This window comes from Kogia breviceps, chromosome 4 (assembly GCF_026419965.1).
Source record: "Kogia breviceps isolate mKogBre1 chromosome 4, mKogBre1 haplotype 1, whole genome shotgun sequence".
NCBI classification, from domain to species: domain Eukaryota; kingdom Metazoa; phylum Chordata; class Mammalia; order Artiodactyla; family Physeteridae; genus Kogia; species Kogia breviceps.
This window is the reverse complement of record NC_081313.1, coordinates 72,167,466-72,181,296: the sequence shown is the minus strand read 5'-3', so window position 1 is coordinate 72,181,296 and position 13,831 is coordinate 72,167,466. Positions and strand designations below refer to the sequence as shown.

General features: G+C 35.4%; 1 protein-coding gene across 5 annotated transcripts in view; it reads right to left on the bottom strand.

Annotated features, from left to right (window-relative positions):
- Positions 1–13,831, bottom strand: part of POLR3G (RNA polymerase III subunit G) — a 43,571-nt gene that overhangs the window by 6,709 nt on the left and 23,031 nt on the right. For 3 of the 5 annotated variants that reach the window (XM_059063474.2, XM_067031318.1, XM_059063475.2), the window contains exons 5-6: positions 7,176–7,226; positions 1,471–1,553 (exon numbers count right to left, since the gene is read on the bottom strand). In XM_059063474.2, the coding sequence (XP_058919457.1) occupies positions 1,471–1,553; positions 7,176–7,226 (134 nt within the window). The remainder of the gene's footprint in view (positions 1–1,470; positions 1,554–7,175; positions 7,227–13,831) is intronic. The other 2 variants (XM_059063476.2, XM_067031319.1) reach the window with 2 other exon arrangements.

The following is a 13,831-nucleotide window of genomic DNA, read 5'->3' as shown; positions in this document are numbered from 1 at the left end:
TCCAGGAAGTTTTAAGAACAGTCAGAATCTGTGTTCAATCAATACAAGATGGCTAGTTCTGCAACCCCATCCATCATTCTACCACAGTAAAACCTGACAGTTATTGCTATTCTTTCAACAATCCTCCTGGCTTGATTTTCAGACATGTTATCTTCAGCTCAAGTACTGGTCAAAAGTAAAATTTAAAAAGATGAGTTTCTGTTACCAGGTAGCTATGCCAACTTGCCCAGGCAAGTAAAAGTTTTAAAGCCTTGACGTCCTCATCGGTAAGTAAGGAATAATAATACCCATCTCTCTTTGTTGTTATCAAGCCTTAAGCACATAATGGATGTAAATAGCTCATCAAAGAGCCTGCTATATAAAAAGTTCTCAAAAAGCACTAGCTGCTATCATTATCATCATCATCATCATTATCATTACCATCACCATCACTATCAATGCAAGGTAATTCACGCATTGATACTGGGAATAAAGGGAATAAACTGGTATAACCTCATTGGAGAATGATCTGCCATATTTATCCATATTTTCCATATTACACAGTATACATAACAGCTGACCTAACAAGTCTACTTCTAGAAATCTATCCTAAACATGTGAAATTACATACTTAACATGGATTCACTGCAGCATTGTTCATAATGGTGAAACACTAGATGAAACATAATGTCTATCAATAGATTACTGATTAAATAAATTATGGTTCATACTTCTAGTGTAGCCAAAAAAAAAAAAAGAAGAAAAAGAAAAGAATGAGGGAACTCTTTCACAGACTGACATGGAAACATTGCTAAGGTATTTTAAGTGATAAGGTGAAGAGGCAAAACAGTGCAATATGCTACTTTTTTGTCATTAAAAAGAAAAAAAATCTATTTTCTATGCATAAAATGTTTCTGGAAGTATATATAAGAAGCTAGTAACACTGGCCGTCTAAAATAGAGGAATTGGATGGCTAGGGACAGGGATGGGATGGCATATTTTTAGTTTATTAATCTTTTTAATTTTACATCTTTTTTTGAAATATTAAAAAATAAAGATATAAAAATAAGTGCCATAAGATAGGATTTTCCCTCAATAGAATCTTCTACACTTAAACATAAAGCAGAAGAAAAGCATTAAAAATACACATATACCAATAAGAGAAAAAAATGAGAGGTTTTTAAAGATATACATTCATGTTTCTTTCAAATACATAATTCAAATGCAAGGGGAAAAGAGGAATAGAGTGGGAAAGGAGTCAGGTGACAAAAGGTGAGGGAAGCTGACAGCTGAGTCGTAGAGAGGACAGAACGGAGCCCCCATATCTCCCAGCCAACAATGTTCAAACCTTGCTAGTTACCCTGTATGCTGGGCTTGGCTCTGCCAAGTGTACACGTTATTTAAAAGAGAGAGAAGGTGGAAAGGTGGAAGAAGACAAAAAGAGGTATGACATTTTTTCAGTTTGTTCTTATAATAAGAAGAAAACCTTACCTCAATTTTTTTCAATACATCTGCAGTATTAGTGAGTGAAGTGCCTTTGCCTGTATCTTTTGCCTTTTCAGATTTGGGGCCTGCTGAAGTAAAACCACTGTTAACACATTTTTCTATAACAGCAATTGTATATTAAATGTCTTCACCTTTTAATATGCCATCTAGCATGCGGGTATGCCATACCAGGCACACATAATTTGCAGGATGAATTAATTTTCCTAAAGAATGAACAAAATAAATCAGCACACATCACCAATTTTCCATGGTGAGGAGTAAACGATAATCACTTAATAGCATATTTTCTACGACTGCAACCAGATATCTCTACTGAAAATTTGAACTGGCATTTAATGTCCTCAGGGCCAAAACTGTGACAATGTTCCCTCAGGTAGAAGCACTAGAGGGCCAGTGAAAGGCTCTCACAAATGTATCATCTGCACTGGCTTCCTGTTCACTGATCAGGAATTTTAAATAGGGCAATCTTACCAGGTTTGGGAAAATAAAAAACAAACTTCCAGTTATAAAATATATAATCACGAGGATGTAATGTACAGTGCAGGGAATAGGTCAATAATATTGTAATAACTTTATATGGTGATCGGTGGTAACTAGACTCATAGTGGTGATCATTTCATGATGTATAAAAGTTATCACATCACCATGTTGTACACATGAAATTAATATAATATGTAAGTCAACTATACTTCAATTAAAAAACATACAAGTGTAGAATAAATATGTATTTGCCAGTGGTTAAAAAGATGAGAGAGAGGTTATATTCAGGGCAGCATAGCATTATCTTTGTAATGAAGATTAAAATAGTTAAATGGAACACACCATCATATGAATCTAAAAACTCAAAGCAATATAAATAAAATGTTTTAATAGCTTTGGGATACAAAATTTTTTAAGCTATATCAAAAATATTGCATTTTGAGGCTAATGTGAAACTGCAGGGTATAAAGAATTGTTTCACATATAGACCCTGCTAGTCAGTTACCAAAACATTATGGTATGTTACAAAATTGTCCCATGGTGATCAAAAAGTATTACCATTCTTTCCCAAAATCAAACTAAATACCTAGAAATTACTTGGTAACAGAGGAAAATATGGCTCAGAAAGATGTAATTTTGTTAAAGATTAACATTTAACCTATAGAAGAAGAAATTTTTTAATTGTGGTGTAAGACCCATAACTGATGGAATTTACAATTTATTATGTGATACCAAATTGCCCCTTGGGGAGTCACTGAGTTCAGAACTCCCAAAAATACATATTAGTGAGGTTTTGCTCAAACAAAAGTTATAAAAAAAAATAGATTTAATGATGGGTAACTATCTCTGTTCCCCTTGAGAGCAAAGACTGTTTAATCTGCATTGTAGCACATAAAATATCATATATGAACAAGCTCTCAATATATATAATATTGATGCCAGAAAACAGTAGCTAAGAATGTAACTTACATCAAGAAGTCTTTTTCTCTAAGGAGCTTTTATCAAATTACTTAAATTTCATACACATAAATCTGTTAAATGGATATTATAGAGCATGGTCAGGTAAATAAACTTATAAAAATTATTAATCTCTTAGCCAAGAAAGTCAGTTGCATATTCAAGTCTACTCAGCAATTTTGGCTATGTATTATTTATAATTGAGAAAGAAGTGTCAAATTATGAAAACTTGTTAAAAGACTGTTTCAACCCCAAAACATTTATATGAATTTTTTTTTCATTTTTGGCCAAATACATGCATATATTTGAATTTTTTTGTTTCTTTCAACACCTGCCAATAGCTGGTTCTTCAAGAAACAAATTTTTTCAGTCTTTGGCTCTTTTGGTATTGTCTACTTTCATGTAAATCAGGGGAGGCCATTTTAACAAAAGAGAGAGTATAAGCTTACCAGGAACATAACACAAAAATTATATAATATGCAATAAAAATATTAAGAAGAATGGAAAAAGAAAGTTTTGCTGTTTTCTTTTTCAACAAATGAAAATCCTGATGCACTGGAAGCTTTTACAAATCATCAATGTATATATGTGATTCTAGGGATGAGCAGTTGGTGGGATGTATTTGAACATTAATTCCTCCAAATCAGATATATTCTTTTCAGCTCTTTAAAGTCTGCTAAAAATTTGTGATCCACTAGGACATGATAAGTATCATTCAAGCAAATGTTATTTTATTGTGAAAATAATATATTTGTCTAAGAAAAGCCAAAGGTATAAAGGACAGCAGGTAAACTATCAGATCTCAATATATAACAATTCTGTTCTCAATCAAGCTAAATATTCTTATATGTTGTAGTTTTGAAATAAAACAAACTAAAAATACTTCCATTTAAAATATATATGTCAAAATTCACCAAATTGTATGTTTTGAATATGTGCATTTTATTGTATGTCAACTATACCTCAATAAAGCTGCTAAAAAGGGGAGGGGGATCTCTTTCAAAAGACAGAAGTGGAGGGAGTACTTCCTAACTCATTCTATGAGGTCAGAATTACCCTAATACCAAAATCAGACACATATTATGAGAAAGAAAACTAAAGATCACTATCTCTCATGAATAAAGATACAAAACTCCTCAACAAAACATTCTTAAATCCAATCCAACAATGTATAGAAGGAATTATACACCACAGTCAAGGAGGATTTATCCCAGGGATATAAGGCTGGTCCAAAATCAATTAATGTAATCCATAACATTAACAAGCTAAAGAAGAAAAATCACATGATCATATCAATAGATGCAGAAAAAGCATATGACAAAATCAAACAGACATTCATGATAAAAACTCTTAGTAAGTTAGGAACAGAGAAGAAATTCTTCAATTTGATACAGAATATCTACAAAAACACCCTATAGTTACATCATACTTAGTGGTGAAAAACTTGATAACATTAATAATAAAAATCTGACACTCTGCCACTAAGATCAGGAACAAGGCAAGAAAGTACCCTCTCATCACTGCTTTTTAACATTTCACTGGAAGTCCTAGCTTATACAATAAGATAAGAAAAGAATACAAAAGTTATGTTGATTGGGAAGGAAAAAATAAAACTTCCTTTGTTCACAGACGACATGTAGAAAATCTGAATGAATTGGCTAAAAAAACTCCTGGAACTAATAAGCAATTATAGCAGGGTTATAGGATACAGGTTAATAAACAAAATTCAATATACTTCTTATATATGAACAACTGACAAGTGGAATTTGAAATTAAAAACATAGTACTATCTATATTAGTACCCACCAAAATGAAATACTTAGGTAAAAATCTAACAAAATGATCTATATGAGGAAAACTATAAAACTATGATTAATGAAATCAGAGAACTAAATAAATGGAGAGATATTCCATATTCATGGATAAGAAGAGTTAATATCTTCAAGGTGTCATTTCTTCCCAATTTCATCTATAAATTCAATGCAATCTCAATCAAAATCCTAGTAAATTATTTTGCAGAAATCGACAAACTGACTCTACTGTAGGTATGGAGAGGCAAAAGACCCAGAATAGCCAACACAACACCGAAGAAAAATAACAAAGTTAGAGGACTGGCACTACCTGACTTTAAAACATACTATAAAGCTATTGTAATCAAGACAGTGATATAGGTGAAAGAATAAATACATAGACCAATAAAACCAAATAGAGAGCCCAGAAAGAGACCCACATAAATACAGAAAAAGGCAACTGGACTTCCACATGGAAAAAAATGAATTTACACAGACTTAACACCCTTCACAAAAATTAACTCAAAGTGGATCACAGACTTAAATGTACAACACAAAACTACAAAACTCCAAAAGATAACATAGGAGAAAATTTAGATGACCTTGAGCTTGGTGATGACTTCTGAGAGGCAAAACCAAAGGCATGATCCATGAAAAAAAGAACTGATAAGCCGGACTACATTAAAATTAAAAACTGCTGTATGAAAGACACAGTCAAGGAATAAGAAGACAAGCTACAGACTGGGAGAAAATGTTTTCAAAAGACATATTTGAAAAAGGACTGTGTGAAATAATAGAAAATAATATATATATTGGTCTCAGCTCCTGGTTCCTGGAACAGAACTCCTAAAACGCTTATAACTTCCTAAGTGACAATAGTGTTTTTTTGTTGTTGATCTAATATGTGTCTAAATCCCTTGGAATTTACTGGGTGATAGGAGTGTCTTTTGTTCTAAGGAGGTGACACTTGGTGGGCTGCTGGGCAGCTTCAGGAGAGCGCAGGTTATCATAAATATCAAGCCATGATTAGAAGCCTGGAACTTTCAGCCTCATCTCCCATCCCTTGGAAAAGAGGAGAGGGGCTGGAGATTGAGTTAATGATGATCATGCCCATGTGATGAAGCCTCCATAAAAATCCCCAAAGTATGTGGTTCCAAGAGTTTCTGGGTTGGTGAACATATCAATGTGCTAGAAGGTGGCACATCCCAATTCCAGAGAGACAGAAGTTTCTGCACTGGCTACCTTCCAGACTTTATCTTATATATCTTTTCACCTGACTGTTCATCTGTATCCTTTATCATAACATTTATTATATAATAAACTGGTAAACATAAGTAAATGTTTCCCTAGGTTCTGTGAGCTGTTCTAGCAAATCAAATAGTTGGGGGTGGAGGGCATGGGAACCTCTGATATGTAGCCAACTCAGACAGAAGTCGTGGGTAACCTGGAGACACACAATACTTGTGATTGACATCTGTAGTGGGGAGTAGTCTCCTGGAATGGAGCCCTTAATCTGTGGGGTCTGTGCTAACTCCAGTTAGTGTCAGAACGGAATTAAATTGTAGGAGACACAGCTGGTGTTGCAGAGAACGACTTGATGCGCAGGAAAAAACTCCATACATCTGGTGTCAGAATTGCTGTGAATGTGGTAGTGATGTGACAGGAAAGGACAAATACCCAGCAAGAGTGTTTTTCCTACAGACTATCATCTAAAATATACAAAGAACTCCTAAAACTCAACAATAAAAACACATTAAAAAACCCAATTTCTCCAATGTCTTTCCCACAACCTCATCTTAGCAAGCTTGTACTCGTCCTTCAATCTGGAGTTCAATTGTACCTCCTCAAAGAACCCTTCCCTGGCCTCCTAGTGAAGAAAGTGTGTTACGTTTAATGTCTTTACTCCAACTGACTGTGAGCTCTGTGAGGGCGAGGATTACTCCTACTTTGCTCACTGTTTTATCCCTCTTAGCACAGTGTCTGGCAATAGTAGATGCTCAACAACTTGGTATTCGGTGGAATTATGAAAGAACAACACAACAGAAGCTTTCACTGTGATACTTTATGTACACCATAAAGTTCTATTCGACAGTTCCCAAACGTTACCAGTTCCAAATGTTTTAGTTAAAAACTTAAAATATAGCCAGTATAATCATTTTAAAACTTTCAAATATGAAAATGAGAATATCTACATAATTGAAAAGTCTTTCCTAGCACATCAAAATTCCATAATTAAAGGAAAAACAAAGAAAACAAAACAAAAAATCAACATCAAAAGGCTCCAACAAAATAATCATAATGTCAAAAATATTTTTAAAAAAGCATTCAGAAAAAAAAAAAAAAAAAAAAAAAAAAGCATTCAGAACATTGAGTGTAACATTAGATTGACAGTTCCATATTAAATGGAAGTTAAGCAATAACCTTTTCCCACCTGGATTATTATTATTATATTAGTTAATGTACCTTTTTTGCATTTTTTTCTTGGCATCAACTCTCTAGGGAGTCTTCTCCAATCTGTGTGTACAAAAGGAGAAATATAAAAATGGCAGTTTCCTCTAGGAATTACTGGCACTAGCTATAACTATTTAAAGAACATGATAGTTGCTCATGCAAAGGAAATAAAGTTTCTTAATATCTGACTATACATATTTAGCTGGGATCAAATTATAAGTGATATATTTTCTCCTATGAAGAAAAAAGTTTATTAAAATAACTTTGAAAGAGTGTTATAAAATTTCTACAACGTTCTTTTAACAGCTATATAGTATTTATATAATTAACTTCAAATACAGAAATTTTCATAACAAAAAATGTAGAAAAATATTTATGGGCATGAAAACTTATTTGTGATATACTGGTAAATTAAAAAAGCTTCTAAAACAATACATATAGAATTCCATTAAAAAATAAACCTACCATATAAATATTTTTATATATATTTGTGCAGAGAAAGCTCTAGGTTGGGAACAAAATATTACAGTAATTCCTTACGAGTGTTAAGATTACAGCTGTTTTTCTTAAGTGTTATTTATTTAACTACTCTATTTTGTAAGTTTTCTGTAGTTGATATCTATTTTTAAAAATTTATTTATTTAACTTATTTATTTTTGGTTGCATTGGGTCTTTGTTACTACGCGCTAGCTTTCTCTAGTTGCGGTGAGCGGGCGCTACTCTTTGTTGCGGTGCATAGGTTTCTCATTGTGGTGGCTTCTCTTGTTGCAGAGCATGGGCTCTAGGCTTATGGGCTCAGTTGTTATGGCTCATGGGTTCTAGAGCACAAGCTCAGTAGTTGTGGTGCATGGGCTTAGTTGCTCCATGGCATATGGGATCCTCCCAGACCAGGGCTCGAACCCGTATCCCCTGCATTGGCAGGTGGATTCTTTTTGTTTTGTTTTGTTTTGTTTTGTGGTATGCGGGCCACTCACTGTTATGGCTTCTCCCGTTGTGGAGCGCAGGCTCCGGACGTGTAGGCTCAGCGGCCACGACTCATGGGCCTAGCCACTCCGCGGCATGTGGGATCTTCTTGGACCGGGGCATGAACCCATGTCCCCTGCATTGGCAGGTGGACTCTCAACCGCTGAGCCACCAGGGAAGCCCGGCAGGTGGATTCTTAACCACTGCGCCACCAGAGAAGCCCTGTAGTTGATATGTATTTCTTATGTAATAAACTTTTTTTTTCAAAAGTTAAAATATGTGATCACAATCCTAATACATGAAAAACTAAATAAACAATTCTAATAATTATAGGAAAACTTTAAAATTAAAAATACAAATAGCTATGGAAAAGTAAATTCCCTCCAATTAATAATTTTGCCTAGAGGAGAGAAGATGGCAGAAGAGTAAGACGCGGAGATCACCTTCCTCCCCACAGATACATCAGAAATACATCTACACGTGGAACTGCTCCTATAGAACACCCACTGAACGCTGGCAGAAGACCTCAGACCTCCCAAAAGAGCTGTGTATATTAAAGGCTCTTGGTGCTCCAGCCAGGCATCAGTGCTGTGCCTCTGAGGTGGGAGAACCAACTTCAGGACACTGGTCCACAAGAGACCTACCAGCTCCACGTAATATCAAACAGCAAAAATCTCCCAGATATCTCCATCTCAACACCAAGACCCAGCTTCACTCAACGACCAGGAAGCTACAGTGCTGGACACCCTATGCCAAACAACTAGCAAGACAGGAACACAGCCCCATCCATTAGCAGAGAGGCTGCCTAAAATCATAATAAGGCCACAGACACCCCAAAACACACCACCAGACGTGGACCTGCCCACCAGAAAGACAAGATCCAGCCTCATCCACCAGAACACAGGCACTAGTCCCCTCAACCAGGAAACCTACTCAACCCACTGAATCAACCTTAGTCACTGGGGAACGATACCAAAAACAAGGGGAACTATGAACCTGCAGCCTGCAAAAAGGAGACCCCAAACACAGTAAGATAAGCAAAATGAAAAGACAGACAAACACATAGCAGAGGAAGAAGCAAGGTAAAAACCCACCAGACCTAACAAATGAAGAGGAAATAGGCAGTCTACCTGACAAAGAATTCAGAATAACAATAGTAAAGATGATCCAAAATCTTGGAAATAAAATAGAGAAAATGCAAGAAACATTTAACAAGGACCTAGAAGAACTAAAGAGGAAGCAAGCAACGATGAACAACACAATAAATGAAATTAAAAATACTGTAGATGGGATCAATAGCAGAATAACTGAGGCAGAAGAACGGGGAAGTGACGTGGAAGATAAAATAGTGGAAATAACTACTGCAGAGCAGAAGAAAGAAAAAAGAATGAAAAGAACTGAGGACAGTCTCATGACCTCTGGGACAACATTAAATGCACCAACATTCGAATCATAGGGGTCCCAGAAGAAGAAGAGAAAAAGAAAGGGACTGAGAAAATATTTGAAGAGATTATAGTTGAAAACTTCCCTAATATGGGAAAGGAAATAGTTAATCAAGTCCAGGAAGCACAGAGAGTCCCATACAGGATAAATCCAAGAAGAAACACACCAAGACACATATTAACCAAACTATCAAAAATTAAATACAAAGAAAACATATTAAAAGCAGCAAGGGAAAAACAACAAATAACACACAAGGGAGTCCCCATAAGGTTAACAGCTGATCTTTCAGCAGAAACTCTGCAAGCCAGAAGGGAGTGGCAGGACATATTTAAAGTGATGAAGGAGAAAAACCTACAACCAAGATTACTCTACCCAGCAAGGATCTCATTCAGATTTGATGGAGAAATTAAAACCTTTACAGACAAGCAAAAGCTGAGAGAGTTCAGCACCACCAAAACAGCTTTACAGCAAATGCTAAAGGAACTTCTCTAGGCAAGAAACATGAGAAGGAAAAGACCTACAAGAACAAACCTGAAACAATTAAGTAAATGGTAATAGGAACATACATATTGATAATTACCTTAAATGTAAATGGATTAAATGCTTCCACCAAAAGACAGAGACTGGCTGAATGGATACAAAAACAGGACCCATATATATGCTGTCTACAAGAGACCCACTTCAGACCTAGGGACACTTACAGACTGAAAGTGAGGGGATGGAAAAAGATATTCCATGCAAATGGAAATCAGAAGAAAGCTGGAGTAGCAATTCTCATATCAGACAAAATAGACTTAAAGATTATTTAAAAAGAGACAAAGAAGGACACTACATAATGATCAAGGGATCAATCCATGAAGAAGATATAACAATTGGAAATATTTATGCAGCCAACATAGGAGCACCTCAATACATAAATCAAATACAGCCATAAAAGGGAATATCGACAGTAACACAATCATAGTAGGGGACTTTAACACCCACTTTCACCAATGGACAGATCATCCAAACTGAAAATAAATAAGGAAACACAAGTTCTAAATGATACATTAAACAAGATGGACTTAATTGATATTTATAGGACATTCCATCCAAAAAACAACAGAATACATATTTTTCTCAAATGCTCATGGAACATTCTCCAGGATACATCATATCTTGGGTCACAAATTTAGCCTTGGTAAATTTATGAAAATTGAAATCATATCAAGTATCTTTTCCAACCACAACACTATGAGACTAGATATCAATTACAGGAAAAGATCTGTAAAAAATACAAACACATGGAGGCTAAACAATACACTGCTTAATAACGAAGTGATCACTGAAGAAATCAAAGGGGAAATAAAAAAATACCTGGAAACAAATGACAATGGAGACAGGACGACCCAAAACCTATGGGATGCAGCAAAAGCAGTTCTAAGAGGGAAGTTGATAGCAATACAATCCTACCTTAAGAAACAGGAAACATCTCGAGCAAACAACCTAACTTTGCACCTAAGGCATTAGAGAAAGAAGAACAAAAACCCCCCAAATTTAGCACAAGGAAAGAAATCATAAAGATCAGATCAGAAATAAATGAAAAAGAAATGAAGGAAACAATAGCAAAGATCAAAAACACTAAAAGCTAGTTCTTTGAAAAGATAAACAAAATTGATAAACCATTAGCCAGATTCAACAAGAAAAATAGGGAGAAGACTCAAATCAATAGAATTAGAAATGAAAAAGAAGTAACAACTGACACGGCAGAAATACAAAAAATTATGAGATTACTACAAACAACTCTATGCCAATAAAATGGACAACCTGGAAGAAATGGACAAAATTCTTAGAAATGCACAACGTGCCGAGACTGAACCAGGGAGAAATAGAAAATATGAACAGACCAATCACAAGCACTGAAATTGAAACTGTGATTAAAAATCTTCCAACAAAGAAAAGCCCAGGACCAGATGGCTACACAGATGAATTCTATCAAACATTTAGAGAAGAGCTAACACCTATCCTTCTCAAACTCTTCCAAAAGATAACAGAGGGAGGAACACTCCCAAACTCATTGTATGAGGCCATCATCACCCTAACACCAAAACCAGACAAAGACATCACAAAGAAAACTACAGGCCAATATCACTGAAGAACATAGATGCAAAAATCCTCAACAAAATACGAGCAAACAGAATCCTACAGCACATTAAAAGGATCATACACCACGATCAAGTGGGGTTTATTCTGGGAATGCAAGGATTCTTCAATATATGCAAATCAATCAACGTGATACACCATATCAACAAACTGAAGGAGAAAAACCATATGATCATCTCAATAGATGCAGAGAAAGCTTTTGCAAAATTCAACACCCATTTATGATAAAAACCCTGCAGAAAGTTGGCATAGAGGTAACTTTCCTCAACATAATGAAGGCCATATATGACAAACTCCCAGCCAGCATTGTTCTCAATGGTGAAAAACTGAAACCATTTCCACTAAGATCAGGAACAAGACAAGGCTGCCCACTCTCACCTCTTATTCAACATAGTTTTGGAAGTTCTAGACACAGCAATCAGAGAAGGAAAAGAAATAAGAGGAATCCAAATCGGAAAAGAAGAAGTAAAGCTGTCACTGTTTGCAGATGGCATGATACTATACATAGAGAATACTAAAGATGCTACCAGAAAACTACTAGAGCTAATCAATGAATTTGGTAAAGTAGCAGGATACAAAATTAATGCACAGAAATCTCTGGCATTCTTATACACTAATGATGAAAAATCTGAGAGTGAAATTAAGAAAACACTCCCACTTACCATTGCAACAAAATGAATAAAATATCTAGGAATAAACCTACCTAAGGAGAAAAAAGACCTGTATGCAGAAAATTATAAGACACTGATGGAAGAAATTAAAGATGATACAAATAGATGGAGAGATATACCATGTTCTTGGATTGGAAGAAGCAACATTGTGAAAATGACTCTACTACCCAAAGCAATCTACAGATTCAATGCAATCCCTATTAAACTAACACTGGCATTTTTCACAGAACTAGAACAAAAAATTTCACAATTTGTATGGAAACACAAAAGACCCCGAATAGCCAAAGCAATCTTGAGAACAAAAAATGGAGCTGGAGGAATCAGGCTCCCTGACTTCAGATTATACTACAAAGCTACAGAAATCAGGACAGTATGGTACTGGCACTAAAACAGAAATATAGATCAACGGAACAGGATAGAATGTCCAGAGATAAACCTACACACATATGGTCACCTTATCTTTGATAAAGGAGGCAAGAATATACAGTGGAGAAAAGACAGCCTCTTCAGTAAGTGGTGCTGGGAAAACTGGACAGCTACATGTAAAAGTTATGAAATTAGAACACTCCCTAATACCATACACAAAAATAAACTCAAAATGGGTTAAAGACCTACATGTAAGGCCAGACACTATCAGACTCTTAGAGGAAAACATAGGCAGAACACTCTATGACATAAATCACAGCCAAAATCCTTTTTGACCCACCTCCTAGAGAAATGGAAATAAAAACAAAAATCAACAAATGGGACCTAATGAAACTTAAAAGCTTTTGCACAGCAAAGGATACCATAAACAAGACCAAAAGACAACCCTCAGAATGGGAGAAAATATTTGCAAATGAAGCAACTGACAAAGGATTAATCTCTAAAATTTACAAGCAACTCATGCAGCTCAACAACAAAAAAACAAACAACCTAATCCAAAAATGGGCAGAAGACCTAAACAGACATTTCTCCAAAGAAGATATACAGATTGCCAACAAACACATGAAAGAATGCTCAACATCACTAATCATTACAGAAATGCAAATCAAAACTACAATGAGATATCATCTCACACCAGTCAGAATGGCCATCATCAAAAAATCTAGAAACAATAAATGCTGGAGAGGGTGTGGAGAAAAGGGAACACTCTTGCACTGTTGGTGGGAATGTAAATTGATACAGCCACTATGGAGAACAGTATGGAGGTTCCTTAAAATACTACAAATAGAACTACCATACGACCCAGCAATCCCGCTACTGGGCATGTACCCTGAGAAAACCATAATTCAAAAAGAGTCATGTACCGCAATGTTCATTGCAGCTCTATTTACAATAGCCAGGACATGGAAGCAAACTAAGTGTCCATCCACAGATGAATGGATAAAGAATATGTGGTACATATATACAATGGAATATTACTCAGCCATAAAAAGAAACAAAACTGAGTTATTTGTAGTGAGATGG